The 21,769-nt window shown below is 33.9% G+C and overlaps 1 protein-coding gene across 1 annotated transcript; it reads left to right on the top strand.

Moving 5' to 3' along the window:
* LOC131876612 (uncharacterized) lies at nucleotides 1-4,722 on the top strand. Its single transcript, XM_059222051.1, has 4 exons — nucleotides 1-198; nucleotides 3,950-4,124; nucleotides 4,283-4,336; nucleotides 4,426-4,722. The coding sequence occupies exons 1-4, from the start codon at nucleotides 1-3 to the stop codon at nucleotides 4,530-4,532; spliced, it is 534 nt and encodes a 177-aa protein (XP_059078034.1). The 3' UTR covers nucleotides 4,533-4,722.
* The last annotated feature ends 17,047 nt before the right edge of the window (nucleotides 4,723-21,769 follow it).

The following is a 21,769-nucleotide window of genomic DNA, read 5'->3' as shown; positions in this document are numbered from 1 at the left end:
ATGATTCTACCCCATAATGATCAATTTCTTGTAGTTAACCCTGATTTGTATTGGCCAGAGAACGAACAAGGAGATATTATCCTCGGATTATGTGCTCTTGCGCAAAAGAAAAAAGCTTGTTTTGTAGGGTATAGGGAGACAGTGACATTGTTGGGAAAGATTGAAAGGTCATCTGGTAATCACAACCGTCAATTACAAGTAAAAATTATTGCATCCAGAAATCTAGACAACTAGTTTAGTTCAACAATTGAAGTGTAAAAATGGTACTCCAAGGAGACGATCCCGCACTGATAATGCAACCAGGTACAAAATTCACTGAAAATCTACAAGAAGACATACTTGTTGGGTTGATAAACTTGGCTTTTCGATGCAAGCATAGCTTTGTTGAATACATGCAGATGATTTTGTTCTTGAAGAGGAGGATTAAGACGAAAGACATGATGCCTTCCTTCGGATGGATCTTGGCATGTGAAGGAATCCTGCTCCACCTGCCATTTAAGTATTGGTTATAATAGTCAAGATAGGTTTCCAATTTTGGCTTTGAATTATGAACCCATGTAATGCCACATGTGCTTTAAGGTAGCTTTGAATTTTTATTTATAGTAAAAATGGTTCTTTCCCAGAAACCTTTATCTTTAGGGAGCTATTTTCTTTTTATGTATATATAGCTTTAGGCGGAAGACAAAAAAGGAGAATGATCCCCCTTGCACTTCAATGCATGAGTGATAATCGATCATTTATCATTTTTTATGAGTTTTTAATCTAAGTTATGGAAAGTAACAACATGTTTTCTTTTTAGAAGCATAATTTTATATGCAGAAAACGGAGACTGTGCTTTTGAATGGGATTTCAAGCATGGGAACTGTTTGAAGCTTTGTATTCATGAATGTTCTTCTGGTTACCATTTATTTTGAGATTTGTAATCAATTCTTTGGTTTCATCTACATATTATGTTATGGATGTATATGTTTGCATAACTTTGAGTGTTGATGCATTTACACCATCTGTCAATTTTTCATAGTCGTTTATCATGTGTAATGAATAAATGCACTTTGAGTTACCAGTTTGTGTCTTTATCAACTCTATTCTTTCATTCATTTTGTTTGTGTTTGCCTTGCGTGCTTTTTGGTTAAAAGCATACCCCATTTAAAAACCCCAATCAAATCATAAGAAGGAGTTGTACCTCTAAAATTTAGAGGAAAGTTGCTAATTTAATTAGTAATTTCTCCATATATTTGTTCCATATTTGTTTCTATCAATAGGGTCCAAAGGGTTTTGATTTATATTTCTAGAGGGACAAATCTATACGCAAACAGTATCTTTAGTATCTTGTCTCTATCAATAGGGTGCAAAGGGTTTTGATTTATCTTTCTACAGGGGCTTGGTATGTCTTGTCTCTTTAGTATCTTGGTGAAAGTTTTTCAATGTGACTTTGTTCTTTACCATGAGTATGGGTTTAGTCTCATACCTGGTAAAGTGGGGGCTAAATGTAGCATCATAAATTTTATCTGCATAAAATTTCACACTCACCTTGGCATTTTACCTTTTGATGCTCGATGATTGCTTTGATTCTGCTCATGCCTACCACAAACTTCCGTTTTCACTTTCTCTTTTGTCTCTTCCCCAAAGTTGTTTCCTAATTCTTGGGACCAGGGCACTAGGTTGCCCTATTCCTAGCTTAGGACCATGGTGTCAAAGCACCCTTGTCCTCTTAATCAAGACCCAAATTTGGTCCTCATAATGGTCACTTCAAGTGAACAGGAATTTAGGTCCTATGCCAACCTGTTTCGAAAATTCAAATAGTTTTCAGACAGTTTGGTATAAAAGGAGGCCTACCCATCTCATTTGAAATCTAACTAAGCCATCTAATCTAAGTTAAATTACACTCTAGTGAATTTCATTCAAGTGAGTAAGTCATCAAGCATCCATCAAGAATTAAAGGAGGAGTGAAGTCAAGTTCAACCATTCAAGATATCATCCATGATCAAACTTCTATGAAGATATTCTACATGACATCCTAAAACCCTTTTGTGAGGATTCTAGCAAGCTTCATCAAGGTATACATTTCAATTATAAGCATTCAATTTCAAAGCTAGCCTTTCCCTCAGAAGGAAAGCATCTTGCTACAACTCAATTATATTTCCATTACAATTATCATTTCAATTTCAAGGTTAATTTCTAATGAGGTTTAACCCAAGGAAAACCCCTATCCATAATCCCTCTTCCTCTATTTTTGTGTGCAGAGAGTTGATTCAGGAGCTATGATCAAAGATTCTAACAGAGACGATGATGACAAACAGGTTTAGATTTTGAAGGAGCAAAAAGTGGAGGACCAAGGTGACCTACCACCACAATCCTAGGAATTCTGCCCAATCTTTTAATTATGGATCCAATGCATCTCCTTGATCCAAAAAAAAATCCCAATTGCCTATTAGAGAATTGCAGGATTAGGGTATCCTACTGCCATGATCTTGACAATTTTGCGCGAACTTTTAGCAATAGGTTCTTATCCTATCTTTCTACTTAGATCTATGTTTGTGGCTCTATCTGATGTTTGTAGCACTCTGTTATTTTTTATACACTTTAATTATTTATTGCTTAGCCCTAAACTTCATAATACAAATCCAATTTGAGCTAAAAGAGGGTGGCAAACAAACAAGTAAATCAAATTAGTATTGCAGCCCTTTTCCTATCTAAATTATGGCTAGATCTATTAGATTTACCCCTCTTTCAATAATATGGTTAATTTAGTAAGATTAGTGGTTTTATTATCTTACTTGGTGAAACCATAATTTTACACCATTACATAAGAAAAAAAATTGTTTTTTATTGGTACTTTCCCTTGGATAACTTGGAACTTGCTAATGTATGAGGAAAAACAAATAATAGTAGGGGGCACTCTCGAATGATATAACTCATGTTGCTTAGCAATTTTGACTTGGTTCTATCTGTTATGGGCTTAAGCCCCATTTGGACTTTAGTGTTTAATCTCTTCCACCCAGTTTTTTTTTTTAATACATGTAATATTTTTTCTTTTAATAGTAATATAGACACTTGCTCATCAAAAAAATTAGATGTGTCAATAGATTCTTTTTTATCTTCTAGATTAATCTTCTATTATTCTTTTTCAATTAGGCTACTCCATAAATAGACCTCTAATGTAAAATGTGGAATAAGTTGCACTTTAATTATCTCATAATGACTAGTAAGGAAGGGAACCATAGGCCCAAATTAAGAAATTTGTATTGAAAATTTGAAGTTTAAAACCATGACTACAATATTGTACCAACAAATCTGAATAAGATGCCTCACAATTGTACATGAAAATTGAATATGAATCCTATACATAAATAGTAATAATAACATGTAAAAATAAGATATTTACCTAACTACTTACATACACAATACATCATCTTGCACATCAATCAATACTTAAAAACAGTAATCACAAGAATCCAAAACATAAAAGAAAAAAAGTCATTAATGTGTCCCCTTCACCATTACAAGCATAAACTTTAATCCTTTAAAAAAACATAAATGTATCTCTCAACACAAAATCAATGATACATTTATCTCAAAGAAAATTCCATTTGTTCCAAGTACAAGAGATCATCTCAGTCACGGAACCAGAGCTTCCTAGAAAGAGCCTACAACAATCAGATTTTCCCTTCGAGATCATTCATTGAACATGAATGACAGTAATCCTACTTTTGAACTCTTATGGGAGAAGATAAGCACAACATATAATTGAAAAATAAAAGTAGAAATATCTCTGTGATTGATTGGTCATGAGACTAGCAGGTTTTCAAAAGCTCTACGACAACCATGCATTATAGAGATTCCTTTTGGACTTTGACGGTGGGGAACGTGCACGACACACAATCCAACCCCACCATGACTTCATTTCCATCACTCATTTTACCATCACTGGCCCCATTTGCATTATGAGATTCCTCCAAAAATTTCTATAAATCATAAGCAAAGCCTACCCATTTCCACATATCAACTCATTTCGCTCTTTCTTTGCATTCATATTCACAACACAACTTCGTTTGCTTCTTTCCGATTTCCAGCATGTCTTCTACCTGTGATAACTGTGACTGTGCTGACAAAAGCCAGTGCACGTAAGCCTATAACTTCTTTCTATTGTATTTCCATACTTTTCTAGCCTTTGTTTCTCACAGTAGATTGAAATTCAGTTATCTTGCCTTAGTTTTTGTAAAGTTATTTTTTATTGGGGTTTGATATTCTGATATTGAGTACGATTGTGGGTTGATGGCAGCAAGAAGCGTAACAGCTTTGGTGTGGAGATTGTTGAGAAAAACTTCAACATCAGGTGGGTTTTTTCTTCTATTTCTGTGTATAGTTTTGTAATAGTTAGATTTGATATTAATTTTGATGGGATAATTTGTGGGGGGTGTTCAGCTTTGAATTGGAGATGGGTGAGAATGACTGCAAATGTGGACCATCCTGCACTTGCACTGGTTGCACCTGCCACAGTGCCTGATCATCATCATCGTCATCATTTATAATTCCATAATGGAAGTATACATCTAGATCTAATATTGTGGACATACCCACAGCGAGATCAATTAACACCAAATTGATCTTGTTTGTGGGTTATCTATATAGTTATATAGTTTTATGTGTGTTGCAGCTATGTAATAGCTCTTGTATTCGAAACAATTTCTATTAAGAATAGTCATATTTTATATTTGAGTATGTGCTTTTGTTCTCTCGAGAATCAATTTGCAGTCTGGCATACTGGTGAAAGCTTATAAGCTCTATGAGTAAAAGGGTGCTTAATTTTTAATAATTTTTTTTTTTGTCCAAACAATGAAATTAATTAGAATGGTTTGTAAAAAGGAGGAAAAGGTTGTGTTTATCAAGATTTGATTATATAGTTTTTGAGTTAAATGTATAAATAATGGATAGTGATTTATAGGAATCTATTTTTTATGAATAACAAGTTAATTAACTGTGACCTTGGGAGATATTTCATAGCTAAACACACTTTCATCAAAGTGGTACATGATACTTTGTCCTTATGTGCATCACTTAAATGTATGACTCGTATTTAGTTGTTCATAAGAACTCATATTTTATGAGTATGGGAGAAATTTACTACAAATGTATTAACAAGTCAAATGGAATTGATCTTGGGAAAAACTCCATACCTAAGCACACTTCTATCAAAGTAGGACCAAGGTGAATAACCTCATTATAACTCCCAATACTTGAACCTTATGAGTATCACCTAAATGTATGACTTATGTTTCTTGAGAAGTGATTTGTAAGAACCCATCCTTCATTTATATGGGAAAAAATATTATTACAAATGTGATCTAAGATATTAAATGGGCTTAATCTAATGAAAAAATATATAGATAAACATGTTGTTTTCAAAGTAGTATTGAGTTGATTGACCTCCTTAGAATAAGTCGTCACACGTCACCCGCATGTGCATCACCTAAATGTACGAGTTATATTTTATGAGTAGTGGTTCATAAAAAAATTAATAATTCACGAGTATGGAAGAAATGTGTTGCAAATGCAATAACAAGTCAAGTGGGCTTAATCACATAGGAGAAACTCTAGTACTAAGCATGGTTCTATCAATTTAACACTAGGGTAAGTGACTTGTGAAGAAATCCTAACACTTCACCTCTATGAGTATCACCTAAATTCATGACATATTTCATGATAGTGGTTCATAAGAACCAATCTTTCATGTTTATGGGAGAAATTGATTGCAAATATTATGACAATTCAAGAGGGCTTAATCTTTAGAAGAATTGGTAAGAATTCTTTAGTCAAAGAAGTAATTAGCATCCCAAAAGTCTTGATAATTCATCCTTGGTCAACATCTAAATGTAATGGGTGTTAAATGGGTCATTCATACTCATAAGAGATAGATCATTTTAATTTTAATAAATATTCCTTACCAAAAATATTTACTTGGAGAGGAAGGGAGAATAAAATTAAGTATTATTTTTCATATTATTTTAATTTTTGTAATCTCAAAATAAAACTATAAGGGAGAGTACCCAAACATATATCAAAATACAAGAGATGTCCTACTAGAGGACCACCTAGATACATGTACATACATGAGTGGGAGGATCAGTATAAATGTGATAACAATTAATGCATTCTATGTTGGAATGTGCTTGTTGTTGAGCCAAAAGATTGACCTTTTAATGTCTAATACAAATGCTAGAGATAAATAGATCCATGGGAGGTGGTTAGTTCATGTCCCAAACCTGAAGGGGGATGTTAGAGATCAGTCCATCAATCCCCCCCTCAACATCACCTGAGGGGATTCAAACCTATGACCCGACTTTGATGCCTTTTTTTGGAGCACATTTTTTGTTATGCCAAAAGATTGACCTATTAACGTTTGATACAAATGCTAGAGATAGACAGATCCATGTGAGGTAGTTAGTCCATGTCCCAAACCTAAAGGGGGATGATGTTAGCTATTCCAACATTTTGTTGTTCTATTGAACACTATCACCAATATCACAAACATGGTACATCAATCAGGGGGGAAGAGGGGAAACAAAAACATGGGAAGAAATAACAATAAATTTCTGACATATATATTCCCTTTTATAGTGAAGACCCACAAATACATACGATAATGCTCATAATGAAGGAGATCGTATTCAACCTGGACCAAGACCAAGAGATAGTAGTACCAAGACCCTCATCTTTGCCCCCAAAGGAAGATGGGATGTGGAAATATATTGAATGGTTAGATCTAGAATCAGATGGAGCTAGTAGATAATGTACTATGTGACACAACAAGACAATAAGGAGAGAAAGGATTTAAACATTAAAATGGATAAAATGGAGATAGAAAAATCTACTAAACACGAAGAGAAATACTACAATAACTTGATCAAGCTTAAAGAAGAAAACATTGTGATAGAAGGAGACCCCAAGATGATAAAAATAGGAGACTATTGGGATGAAAAGGTGATAGCTCAAGTGGTGGAGACCCTCTCAAAGTTCCAAGATCTCTTTCCTATAACTTTTACAGGCATGAAAGGAATTAAGGAGGAAGTAGGGGTAATGAAAATTGAACTAAAGGAAGGAACTAAATCGGTTTGGAAAAGACCTTATAGATTGAATCCCAACATGGAGAAGAAGGTTAAAATAGAATTGGATAAGATGTTAGCTGTTGGAATCATCAAACTAGTGGAATGGATAAGTCTCATGGTGATCCAAAACAAGAAGACCAAAGAGATAAGTATTTGTGTAGATTTTAGGAAACTGAATAAAGCTTGCTTACATAACCCATTTCCCACTCCATTTACAAAATAAATTTTGGAATTGATAGTAGGAAGAGAGATATATTCATTTATTGATGGCTTCCCTAGATACAACCAAGTCAACATAAAGGAGGGAAACTAGTCAAAAAACACTTTTTTCATAAAATGGGGATCCTTACAATGATACCATTTGGATTGAAGAATGTACCTACAATATTTAGCAGAATAATGATAAACACATTTAAGGATTTCATCCAAAGTTTTTTTGAAAGTCTACTTCGAGATGATTGGACAATATATGAATTGGTAAAAGATGATATACAGGTACTACACATTTATCTAAACAAGTGCGGTTGAATGCATATATTATTAAACCTAAAAAAAGTATGTTTGTGTTACCATTTCGGACCCTATTAGGCCAGATTATTTGTAAAGAAGGATTTATGGTGGATCCCATGACAGTTTCTTTGATACTAAACCTACCACCACCTAAGAGTATGAAATAAATCAAGAAATTTTTGGAATATATTAGATATTGATAGGAGATTCATAAGGGGAAATTCTAGAATTGTCGTTCCGCCAGAATAACTTGAAGAAGAATAATGGGTAGAGTATTGCCTAGAATGAAGAGGCTCTAAAATAATTTGATACTTTGAAACAAAATATTGTGAAAGCACCAATCCTTACATTTCTAGATTGGAATAATCCTTTTCATGTTCATATAGATTGTTTTAGCATTGCCATATAGGATCAATATTGACAAAACCAAAAGGGAACAAAGACCGTCCTATCACATTTGCCAATAGGAAATTGTCTACTTCCAAGAAGCATTACACTACCACTAAGAGGGAGGCACTAGCTATGGTCTATGCACTTCAAAAATACAAACATTATCTATTCTCCACACCATTTACATTATTTATTGATTATGAACCACTAAAATATCCACTTAACAAATTGATTACACATGGTTGCACATATAGATGGTTACTACTGTTCCATGAATTTTATTTCAAGATTATGCTAAAACTAGGGAAAAGCAATCAAGGACCAGATTATCCATCCCAAATAAAAATAGGAGGAGAAACAAAGTCTCAAGGCAAAGACCTCCCTAATACACATCTATTCCACATCAAGGTGGTAGTAAAGGAACTAAAAGACATTTATATGCTACTATCTACCAGAGAATTTCTTAAAACATATCATTGCAAGACAAACAATCATTAGTGTGAAGGATTGCACCATATACATTGGCTGAAGGAGAACTACACCATTTAGGAAGGAATGATATCTTGAGAAAAGTGGTATATATTTACATGAAAGACAATAAATTTTTAAAGAAGCACATGAAGGAATAGTAGGGGGACATAATTGCAAATAATCAACAACAAGGAGGGTGCAACTTGCGGGATTATGGTAGCCAACTCTACATAAAGATGCTAAGGAGTATACAAAAGGATATGACATTTTTCAAAGGGTAAGGAGACCTACTGTAAGAGATGAGATACCTCTAAGACTAGTATTATCATAGAATCCATTTGAGAAATGGGCCATAGACTTCATTGGACCTATTGACCCACCAACAAAGCATTTGAAGGCAAGATTCATTATAACAAGAGTAGAGTACTTGACAAAGTGGATGGAGCGGAACCTACAAGGGATTGTATCACAAAGACTATCACAAGGCTCTTATATGAGAATATCATTACAACGTGTGGATGTCTACTAAGTATAGTAAGTGATCAAGGCAAACTCTTTGTGAATAAGATGATAAAAGAACTACTACGGAGCTTTATGGTAGCTCCCATAACAAGAGTTCCCCCTATCACCCACAAGCTAATGGAGCAAGTGAAACACTAAACATGATAATTATGAAGGCGTTAACCAAAATGTGTGATGGGAACATAACAAATAGAGATGTCAATGAACCTGTAGTACTTTGGGTATACTGCACTTCTATATTAAAGAAGAAGTTTAATCAATATCATCATCTATCATACCATATTTATAAACTCAATATGTTAAGAGAGTGACCTAAAGGGTAGGTTTTAGGGTTTTCTAAATCCCATTAGATAAGTTTATCACAGTGATTCTAGCCCATGAGAATCCTTCCACTTGATTCACCATGCTTAGCACATTGGTGTGCATGCTAGGTGTATCATGGTGTATTGTAGTGGCACCTTCTACAAATAGGAGTGTAATGTGGCATATCTGATATCACTTTTCTATTACAAATAAAGTATTCACCCAATTTTATTTTATTTTTTTATCTTAAGTAATTTAAACTTTGAGCAATACAACATAATGGAGTGAAATTAATATAGGCAAGATAAGACGAGAAAAACAAGGAAACATAAATTGAGAATGAGGATAAAGATTGGGTGAAAACAAACATGCAATAGGATGACTAAAATGATTGTAAAATGTAATACAGGAAATTGTGTATGTGTGTGTGTGTGTACACACACACACACACACACATAAGCTTACATCAATATGCTCTTAGGATGATGATACAATGCTAATGTTACAATTTATATTGTTTATAATTACACTTTAGATGTGCTTAATAGATTCTTTTTTTCTTCTTTATCAATCCTTGATGATTCCATTTGAATTAGAGTTAGTACTTAAATACACCATCTTAGCATGCAATTTAAAATAAGTTGCACTTTATTAACTCATGGCTAGTAAGAAAGGGAAACATGTGCCTAAATTAAGAAATTTAATTTGAAGGTTTAGAATTCATACCCATGATTGCAAAATTTACCTAGGTTAATTATGCACCTACCATTCTAAACTAGAGTGATGAATGGTCAAATATGGAGATTGATCTAGGTTCTAAAGATAGATGATGATAGAGACATGTTAAGGTAAGGTTATTTGTCAACATGTATTCAAGCTATTCATCTTGTACACTAGTCAATACATCAAGGGCAACTTAATTGTTGTGGGTGGGCCCAAAACATAACAGAAAAGACACTACTATCCAATTTTCTTCATTACATCTTGTCTCGACTTTGACATGCATATAAGCTACTAAGAAAATGTCAAAATAAAATTAAATAGTCGATATGGATTTTAAATATTGTTTAAACACTCAAAAAGATATGTATCTCCTAAAAGTATATAGATCATTCTTGAATTCTCCTTGTAATGAGCACTCCATCAAAAACTTTCAAACAACAAAGAAAAAGTTCCAATAAGCAGAATCTATAAGACATGATAAGTATAATCACAACTTGCTAAAAGGTTTTTAAAAGGTTTCTAACTACCTTATTATTGAATTTTTCAAACCCATCAATATCAAGAACACAAATCTAAACTAATAACTCTTTGATTGAAGGATTTAACTCTCTCAAAGTCACCGAGAGCATAATCCAAACCTCATCCCTTAATAATTGTACCTACAAAAATTTGAATTTTTGTGAACAGCATAATAAAGAACTTACCATCACATACTCAACTTGCTAAAACTTTATATAAAAAAAAAAATTAAAAATACTAAAATAAGATATTCAGATGAATGGAAAATAATATCACTTTGACTAAACCAAAAAAAAAATTGATTGCTACGAGACTGGCTGGTTTATGAAAGCTCTAGGACAATCATCCATTATAGAGATTCTTTTTGGAGTTGGACGTTGGGGAGCGTGCATAACACACAATCCAACCCCACCAAGACTTCATTTCCACCGCCCATTTGATTATCATCACTGCCCTATTTTCATGGTCCCATTCCTCCAAAACCTTCTATAAATCATAAGCAAAGCCTACCCATTTCCACATATCAACTCATTTTGCTCTTTCTTTGCATTCATATTCACAACACAACTTCGTTTGCTTCTTTCCGATTTCCAGCATGTCTTCTACCTGTGATAACTGTGACTGTGCTGACAAAAGCCAGTGCACGTAAGCCTATAACTTCTTTCTATTGTATTTCCATACTTTTCTAGCCTTTGTTTCTCACAGTAGATTGAAATTCAGTTATCTTGCCTTAGTTTTTGTAAAGTTATTTTTTATTGGGGTTTGATATTCTGATATTGAGTACGATTGTGGGTTGATGGCAGCAAGAAGCGCAACAGCTTTGGTGTGGAGATTGTTGAGAAAAACTACAACATCAGGTGGGTTTTTTCTTCTATTTCTGTGTATAGTTTTGTAATAGTTAGATTTGATATTAATTTTCATGGTATGAATTTTGTGTGGTGTTCAGCTCTGGATTGGAGATGGGTGAGAACGACTGCAAATGTGGGCCATCTTGCACTTGCAATGGATGCACCTGCCACAGTGCCTGATCATCATCATTATTACATAATAATAAAGTATTGTGGGCATACCCACAGCAAGATCAATTAATACCAGCTTGATCTTGCTTGTGGGTTATCTATATAGTTTTGTGTGTGCTGCAATTATGTAATAACTCTTGTTTTAACAACAATTTCTATTAAGAATTGTCATATTATATATTTGTGTATATATGCTTTTGTTCTCTCGAGAATCAATTTGGAGTATGTCATACTATTGAAAGCTGTATGGATAATTTGCTTTTAATAAGTTTTTTTTTAGAATTAGTGAAGTGAAGTTTTTTAGAATGGTATTTTAAAGGAGAAAAAGATTTAACCAGGCAGTGTTTTTATTTTTGCAGTTATGTGTTGTTAAGGCATGATTTAGTTGTTATGATATGATTTAATTGTATAATTTTTTAGTTGAATGTATAAATGATGGATTGTGGTTTATGAGAATTTTTTTATGAGTGAAAAAATCTTATTTTAAGTGTAATAACAAGTCAAGTAAGCTTGATATTGGGAAAAACTTCATAGTTAAATAGTTAAGCACACTCTTTTCAAAGTAGTATTGTGATGGGTACTAATTTCAAGAAGTCCATAGCTAAGCATGATTTGATCAAAGTAGTATCAAGGTGAATGACCTCTCAAGAATTCAAGTGATAATTTAATTTTATGAGCACCACCTAAATTCATGATTTATATTTCATGAGAAATGGTTTATAAGAACCTATCTTTCATGAATATGGGAGAGATTTATTATAAATGCAGAAAGAAGTCAAGTTGGCTTGATCTTGGGAAACTCAACAACTGAGCATGTTTTTGTCAAAGTACTACCAAGGTAAATGGCCTCCTAAGAAGACTTGGTATTTCAGATCCCTATAAGTATCAATTAAATGTATGACTTATATTTCAGGAATAGTGATCCATATGAACACATATCTCATGGGTATAGAATAATTTTTATTGTAAATATAGTAAGTCAAGTGGGCTTGATTTTAGGAGAAACTTCATAGCTAAGCATGCTAGAATATCAAAGTAGTACTAGGGTGAGTGACTTCTCGAGAAGTCTTGATACTTCACTCATATGAGTATCATCTAAATGCATGACTTATATTCCTAATGAGTAGTGGTTCATAAGAACGTATCTTTCATGAACATGGAAAAATTTATTACAAATATGATAACAAGTCAAGTGAACTTAATCTTGGGTGAAACTTCATTTTTAAGCACTCTTCATTCCAAATGATACCAGAGTGACCTCCTAAAAAAATCTTATATTTCATCTCTTAAACATCACCTAAATGTAATGAGTGCTAAGTAGAAAATTCATACTCATGACAAGTAAGTCACTTGAATCTTAATAAAACAACCCATAAGAAATTTAGAAATAAAAGAAAATAAGATTATAATATTTTTATCATTATTTTCAATTTTATAATTTCAAAAAAAATGTTATTTTTCATTAATTTTTAAATGTTAATAAATAATGGTATGCAATAAATTTGTTTCTCATGAAATTCGTCTTTATTTCCTAATATTATAAAAATTTCATATCTTTTAATGGTAATCTTTATTTTGGAAACCTTTATTTACTTTTAAGGTGATAATGTTTATCCAATCAAAATATGATTAATATAATTATTATTTATTGTATATAATTTATCTCATTTATAAGGCATCTAGAGTTCGGACTTCTCTTTTATCTTTGAGGATTATCAAACTTAATTATAGTGACATTTTTTTTATGGTAGATTCAAAGTCTCAAGAAATATTTTTGTCATCAAAAAATTTGTTCACTTTTTAGTTCATCTGACCTCCATGACAAAAAAATGAAGCAAAAGTAAAGGCTCTAATTCTTAGCCTCCTTCTTGCCATTAAATGTGGGATAACTTCACTATAAAAAGAAGCTAAAAGCTAACTATATGATTATTTTCAATGCTATTTGGAATTATGGGACTCACAATTATAAGAGAGGTATAACCAATATCAAACTCTCTAGAGTCATTCTATTATTCATTGTTATAGGAAGGAAAACAATGTGGAAGATCATCATACCCACTATGGAGTAGATCACCATGAAATTATTTTAATTGATACCTAACAATGTTGATACTTCGAATAGCCTATTGGTGCAAGGCATAGGATATTTAATATTTATCATTTCTTCCTCAATATGGTTTTGGTATTCGTGTCACCTCAATTATTACACCATCTCACTTAACATGAGTGGAAAATATTGGGTTCAATTGAAATTATCAATGGCACTAAGAGCTAAGACCATCTCTCCTTAGAATATCATATCCTTCATTCTACTTTTCACTTCTTTCTCAGCATGGGGCCAAAATTTAATCTATAGGGGAAAAAGGAAATGTATTATTGAATTGTGACTTGTGATATTTGCTTGATCAAGTTCTTAGTGATGAGATATTGATGGTTTTTTATTTAAGTGAAATGAAAGACCTTTTAAAGGTTGATTTTCAAGAAGCAACTACAATATTTTCAGTTAATTTTGATATCTCTTCGAGACATTTATTTTTAATATCTTCAATTTTATTCATGGAAAGGAGTTACTCAAAGCACTAATTGTGTTCATATGAAACCAAAGTTTAGGGGTGGTTTAAATAAAGCATTGCACATGCACTAATACATTTAGCCTAAAATTCCGATGGAGGTTTCCGACGGAGAAGGTATATTGTGATCAAACTTGAATTTTTTTTGAAAAAATGCCCGATTTCGTCGGAATTCCGACGATAATGCAACATTTGGTTTCGACGGAGAAGAAATTGGCAATGACATTAGGGTTTTTTTAGAAAAAGTGCCCGCGTTCGTCGAAATTCCGATGACCGCGTGCATTACTTTTAAAAAAAAGAAAAGACCAAGTCATTTCATAAATCCCGCCTCTTTACAAAATCCCGCCTCTCATTCGACGTCCTACCTCTGTAGCGAACCTGTGGAGATCATTGGTGTGACAAACACGACCACAGCGGGGAACGAGGGAACGAAGTGCCAAGGCCTGGCACATAACCAGCGAGGATGACTGCAAGGGAGCCCAAAATGGGCTGTGTAAATGGCGACGCCCGGGCCTCCGTCAACAGCAATAAGAGCTACAAATAGAGGAAGATGACTGATCATTGGTGTGACAAACACGGCCGCAGCGGGGAACGGGGGAATGAAGTGCGCTTGCATGGCAGAAACTCGCGTCTGGTAAGCAGAAATTCATTCTATCTTATCTTCCATACAATGAACGCCTATTTCCATTGGTAAGAGAAGATTTCATTTACTATGTGTTTGAATGTTTGTGTAGAAAACGGTGGAGTCGTTTGTAATAATTCTGTCTGTCACGCAAATGGTGTATGTAGTGGTACTCATTCTCTCGCATCGCTGAATAGAAGAACGTACAAGGGTTGCCCTTTCTCGCAACCATTGTGTTTTACATTCTTTAAAACATTTTGAAGTTCACGGGCACAAAGTACCAAGGGCTGGCACATAACCAGCGAGGACGACCGCAAGGGAGCCCAAAATGGGCTGTGTAAATGGCGACGCCCAGGCCTCTACGAACCTGTGCTCAGAGCATGAAAATGATGATGATTAAAGGATCACTTACAAAAAAATGAGTTTGTATTTTTTGTGAGAGTAATGCTTGTGAGTAAAGGGCTAGCAACCAAAGGGGCCAGTTTAAGGAAAGTAAGGATCACGAGACTTGTTTTATTGCTTAGTAAAATATTGAATATATTTGTTCTAATTGATGAAATGAAGTATTTCAATTTGAGCCATATCAATAAGATGAATCAAAGAACAAGTAGCAATAATTGTTGGTGTAATAGGGATATTACCTAGCTACTTCCACTATTAGGTCATTTTTATGCCTTATCATTTAAGTTTACTTAAGGTATACATAGGATACTTATCACTTTATGTCTCATATCATAAGATTAAGATACTTTCATAATCTTATGATATCCTACATGTCTCATCTTGACCTATATAATCAAGGGGTTCTATTTATAATCTCATTCATTCATATTGTAAACTTGCATTCATTGATAGGAATATAGTTTATTCGTGTCATATTGATCTTCTCATTTTGTTGTGCTTGCCATTAGACCTCTAGATCTTGGGTGGCTATCTCCATAGTCAAATCTTAAAATATTTACCTTTCTAGATTCTATAAAAGAAATGGTTTTATCAAGAATATCATATGGAATAGCTTCTAAATATTTGCATTTGATAACAATATTGTTAGAGCATTTTGCTTTATAGGAAAATAATCTAAACTAGACTTTTTTTTTCAAGCTAAGACAAAACAAAGTAAGGTAGTAAAATAATCACTTTCTCTAAATTGAGATTTTTTGGCAAAATTTTGTAAAAAAATCTCTAAATTAGTCACATAAACATACTTTCTCACTATCTTCTCCTCCATATAACCCCTTGGATCAAATAAGGGTATAATTCTGAATTCTCTCAAGTTATACATAGTAATATCTTTGTCACATTGTTTTAAGTTTCATATCTTATGGCAGTGGTTACTCTTGTCATATGATTGCTATTGTGTAGATAGGTCCTTGAGCCCTGGTTTAATCCCATTATTTTTATCTATATCAAAGATATTCTTGGCATCCTCAATCAATGGCGATCAAACTCTCCCTACCTAGATTAACCTATCTCTAAATTTGGAAAATGGGTGAAGAAGTTTGAGTATGAGTACTCTTCGGTTATTTGTCATGCTTGTAAGGAGAAAAATAAGGATGAACCTTTCCCTATTTCCCAGGAGATTCAAAATATTGATTCTAATCAAGGGAGTTCCCCTTTGGATTGTTCAAGGATATATAATGCTTTGGGTTCTAATGATGGATGTGCCAATGATATTATGTCCCTTCATTGTCTCAAGAAAATAGGATTTGGAGAGAAGGGTCCTTCCTTTGTGCTCAATCAAAGAGCTTTGGATCAATTTTTTAAACCACCTTGATTTTAGGATGGTTCATTTTTGCTTTAGTTATTCTGCCTCTTGTTGTTTTGTTGTTTTGGAGTTGTTTTGTTTTGTTGTTTTGTTGGGATTAATGCTTCATCTTTCTCTTTGCACAAGGGATAAAGGCCCTTTCAAAATCCCTTCTTATCTAATTAAAAACACTCAATGATGATGGATCATTATAGTCCCCCCCCACTATGCTTGGATTTAAAAATAGAATGAACTCTAACTACTTGTTTAATTCTAATAGAATATGACATTAGGGTACCTAGGTAGCATAAGAGGTTAGTCACTAAATTCTTCCACCTTAATGATAGTTAATGTTAAGGATTGAATGAAACAAACTCTTGTTCATGGATCAAGACTGTATCTATTTGGAATGCAACTGTATCTATTTGGAATGCATTACCCAAACACCGCAATCGATCACTCGCACACGAAGTTCCACGAGTGTGATCTTTTTCAAATCCTAATATGATTTCTATCTCGTCAACCTCTAGAGGAGCCACCTGAGTTGGCCCCACCCAAACTAAGATCCATTCTTCCCACTTTTCAAGATTGTATTTCTCTTCACTATCTTGCAGTTTCCCTTATGAATTTTCAATTATAGTGTAGAGTTCTTCACGGAGGACACCACCACATCGTCCAGAGTCTATGCTTTAATTTTTTTCTTTGATCCCATGGAGGCCAATAGTCCTTTGTTTGAGGAAGTGCTTCCTGAATAGTCATTGGGGGGAGAGGTAATTCTTGTGGTCGCTCTTCTATTGGGAGATTGTGTACATAACCTCTTGGTCTTCTGAAAGTTGACAATTATACTTCGAGTTCGCCAACTCTTGTTCCACACTATAGAAATTTTTGGATATTGACTTCCAAATATCTCTAGGTGCAAAAGTATCATTCTCATAATAGAAAAAAGGTACTCCTTGCACGAACACATTGATTTCCTCCAAGCGTGGCCCAATAGGTTTCGCAGGAACTCCAAAACCAGTTAGACCCTCCGGACATAAATTAGAGACGTCACATCAGACACTCCAGACATTGTTTGTTTGTATTGCATACTATCTATCTATTTATCACCCTTAAACACTTTCCTCTGCCATTCTCCAATTGCTCTCTTCTAGGCAACAGATGAGCTTGTTTCCATGTCATTCAAGATAATGTCTACTTGCTTTCTTATAGGAAATTTGCATGCAAGAGACTCTTCAACTTGTATGTTCTGCTTCTGTACAGATATAAATTTTAATTCACGCTAAGATAATACTTAAATTAAATAAGCAATTGTAAAGAAAAAATTTAGTCATTCGATGTTACATATTATCTGACGGAAAGGTCCTAGACAATTCTTGGAGAAAGGAAACATCATTGATAATCATTTTTTGCAAATAACACTGAATCAAATAAATTAAAAATGTTTCATGTAATTTTTAAAAGTAGAACTCGTTCAATGCTTTCATGCACCGACGGCAAATCCGTTCGACCCACATCATCTCTTGTCGTCGGAATTCCAACCACCACTAGTGAAACGCCCGACAAGGATGTTGTGCATCCGACGGCACTCCTTTGTCGGAATTTTATACTTTGGTGTCGGAATTCCAACGACAGCCCGAGATGGCGATGGTATTCGTTCGTGGAATGAGCATGCATGGTGGCCATCAAAAAGGTTTTGGTAATGTCGAAATTGTGACGACCATGAGGATAGTCGGAACTTCCGACACAAATTTTTCGATGGTCATTTTTGTCGGTAGTGCGACGAAATGTAGTCAGAAATCTGACGATTGGCCATCGAAATCTTGACCCAAATGTACTAGTGATGTTTGAGGTCTCTTCTAGTGAGTCATTGTTGATTGTGGGAAGATATTTTAAGGGTTTTATGTTCATTGGTTCTTTAGAAAGCTAAAAAAATATTCTTCATTTAGTTGAAAGAAATAGAATCTATGAAAAGCCATCTATTTCATATAGAGGAATACCAATCTCTAGGGATCAATTTAATTCATTTGTAAACACCTTTATAGATCTTATCCCTCTGCCTTAGTATTTCCAACATGGAATGAACTCATAATGTTATTGAAGTGTTGATGAGAGTAGTAAAATTACTTTCAAGTTTAATTAATCATATCAAATTATATAATAATGAAAGCTTTTATTTAATAAGTTATATATAGACATACATATACATATATGTAGATATATACATGTATATATATGCATATATGTACACACACACACACACACACACACACACACACACACACACAGATATATATATGTGTGTGTATGTACATGTATGTATGTATATACATACATATAGACATGTGTGTGTGTGTGTGTGCAATGTATGTATACATGCATGCATACATAAATACATACTGTAATGGTTCAAATTTGGAAATTAGGGTTTCAATGATAAACCAAAATTAATCCCTAATTGACCAATACAAGGGGAAAGAGGGGTGAACCTAATAGATATTTCCTCATTCCCACTAAGGAAGGGCTAAGAATTTTGATTAGTTTCACGTGGGTTGGGGTTTGACTTCCTCTTTCCAAAGGGTTGAATTGAATTGATTGAAGTTAAGGTAAAATAGTTGATAAGTGAAGTATTCTAATAGAAAAATTAAGGTATAGATATCCCACAAAGCCACCAACTTGGATCCAAGAAAAATATGATGTCTGGAATTTTTTCTCAAAAGTTCGACCTGATTTTTTAGGACCAAGTAGTTTCAATTCAACATGGTCTTCTGAATTTTCCATTGTCAAAAGTTGAACCTGTTCATCTATATGAACTTTGTCGATCCTCTCAAGAACATCTTTGCACCTATTTCATACACATTAGAAAAAAATGGAAAGATGTTAGGGATAGGGGTTTGCCTAAGTCAAACCCTAGTTTAGGAATTAACCTTGAATGAAATAATGCAAATACTAAAATAAATGCTTAATAGGTATACCTCAAATCTACAATTGTTAATGATGATGCAATACTCTTTGAATTAATCACAAATGTTGAATGTAATGGCATGACAAACACATGAACATGAAAAACCCTAATCACACACACATGCTTGCACAAGATTGAAGTAATTTTGCTTCACAATGCTTGAAAGATAAATATGCAGCCTTCAAGATCTCTGAAAATGCTTGATGATGAATGCTTTATAGATGTACAAATATTGGCGATGGAGTAATATATTGTTTAGTAGAAAATAGGTTGATAAAATGTTTTTATATAGGGTTCCCTAAATAATTTACCAATTAGGCCAACCCCCAATTGTCATGTATAGCTACGGAAATAAATTTTCAATGGGGAGATATCACAATTGTCCCAATTCAAATTAGAGCCCCATTTAGAGGGATCATGGTGTTTTAGGGGACCATGGTCTGTACTAAGGTTTCCCATGCCCTATTCCCTCTACAAACAAGACTAAGATAAGGCACAAGGAGGAAGGGTGCCTCACCAATGGATGTTCATGGCCTCAGACCTAGAGAATGGGGTCAAATTATACCTAGAGAGGAGATGGGGATAGAACAAGTGGGAGCACAAACATGAGGTGTAAATTGGACTAGTGATAATTTACAATGCTAAATTTACCCTCACTTTAATGGGAGTATGATCCTATGCAAATATTTATGGTAAAGTAGATGAAAGATGAAAGAGAGGAGTAATTAGGAGAGAGATCACAAGGTGATAAGACATCACTAATTTTAAGGAACAAAACCCCCAATCTTAGGACCTTAACTCACGCAATCACATGCAAGGGCGCATAAAAGAAGAAAAAGACAAAAAGGCAAACAAAGACAAACAAAGACAAAAGACAAAAGACACACAACACAAAAGTTAAAAGCCAAAACAAGACCTCAAGTCAACTAGCTGTAAGAACCCTGATAATTAAAATGTCTCAACCACTAATATCATTTTTGAAATGTCACCACAAGAACACAAGTGATCACATAAAAAGAGCAAGAGCATGCATCAAACAATGAACCACAAATAGAAAAGCTATGAGCTCATATAAAGAAGAAAGGGGGAACATGGATATCATAGGCTAGTTGTGTTTTGCTAGATGATCCATGAGAGGAAGAGCAAGATAGGACATGGATACCATGGGATAACTATATTTTGATAGGTGATCCATATTGAGGAGGAGAGTCAGAATAGTCTAGTTGTGTTTCATCATAGGATGAAGCACTTTTGACCCTAAGTGAGGGATTTTTTTATAATAGACATACATTGCCAAGTGAAATTAAGGTTATAGATAAGGATACACACCTCTTGCATAAGAGAGAAACCTTGAGAAAATAACTTCACACAAGGAATGACACCATATCGTAAGCAAACATCACTCAAAAAAGGAAAAGTGGGTCCTTAGAAAGGATAGGAGAAAGATCAATGCCCCCCAAGCATAGGGACAATGAGAAGAATTACACAACCTCTAGGGAGATATTATACATAACAAAAAGCACTATTACAAGAAAATAAAAGTCCTAAACAAGGAACGCACATGCACTTCACATGAAGGAATACTCAAAGAAAGAAAAGAAATCAAAATATGCAAAATGCAACTCTAAAGAAGAGGTAATCTTCAAAGAGAAATAGATAATTGGATATACATTTTCCTTTCCCCCCAAGCAAGGAAACAAGGAAGAAGCATGTTGCTGCCCAATGATGTTTTTTATTGAAAAAGCATCACCACTCATGAGAAAGATCCCTCAATGAAGTTAATTACTAGTGTCATGGGGTGAGGAGAAATATGGAGGCTGAACAGAGTGCTAAGGCACTACCTCTTCACCAAGAAAAAGTGCAATATTAATTGTAAGAGCTATGCAAGCTCTATCATGCTCTATAATATTGGTCATGAACAAATGTTTTAAATTATTTACAATTTCCAAGAGAATGAGAATAACGACGATGAAAAAGACAATGTTCATCACCTTCCTTATGCTTATAATTATGATTAAATTTAATGAAAATAAAAATAACATTTTTTATCATAATTCAATCTCTAAAAGATTCTAGTAGATAATTTATCTCGGTCATCAATAGGAGTAGATATTTTCTCAAGATTGAGATGTAGGACAAGGGTTGTTAGAAGGAGATAAATTGTCTTCTATTATTTTAATTATGACATTATTAATGAGTCCTTGCATTCCATTTTGAAAATCTTGACAATCATTGGTATCATGGTCTTTAGTTTGATGAAGTGAGCAAAAAAGAGTATTTGAGGAAGAAGCACCCTTAGATGGATGAT

Source organism: Cryptomeria japonica, chromosome 6 (assembly GCF_030272615.1).
Source record: "Cryptomeria japonica chromosome 6, Sugi_1.0, whole genome shotgun sequence".
Classification (NCBI taxonomy): Eukaryota; Viridiplantae; Streptophyta; class Pinopsida; order Cupressales; family Cupressaceae; genus Cryptomeria; species Cryptomeria japonica.
The sequence above is the reverse complement of the archived record's forward strand: the minus strand, read 5'-3'. Positions and strand labels throughout refer to the sequence as shown.

Excerpts from the sequence above, each read along its gene's own strand:
- LOC131876612 (XM_059222051.1), top strand. The coding sequence starts at position 1 with ATGATTCTACCCCATAATGATCAATTTCTTGTAGTTAACCCTGATTTG. Across the intron at positions 199-3,949 it reads ATCACAACCGTCAATTACAA|ATTCCTCCAAAAATTTCTAT; the intron begins GTAAAAATTATT and ends TTGCATTATGAG. Across the intron at positions 4,337-4,425 it reads GAGAAAAACTTCAACATCAG|CTTTGAATTGGAGATGGGTG; the intron begins GTGGGTTTTTTC and ends GGGGGTGTTCAG.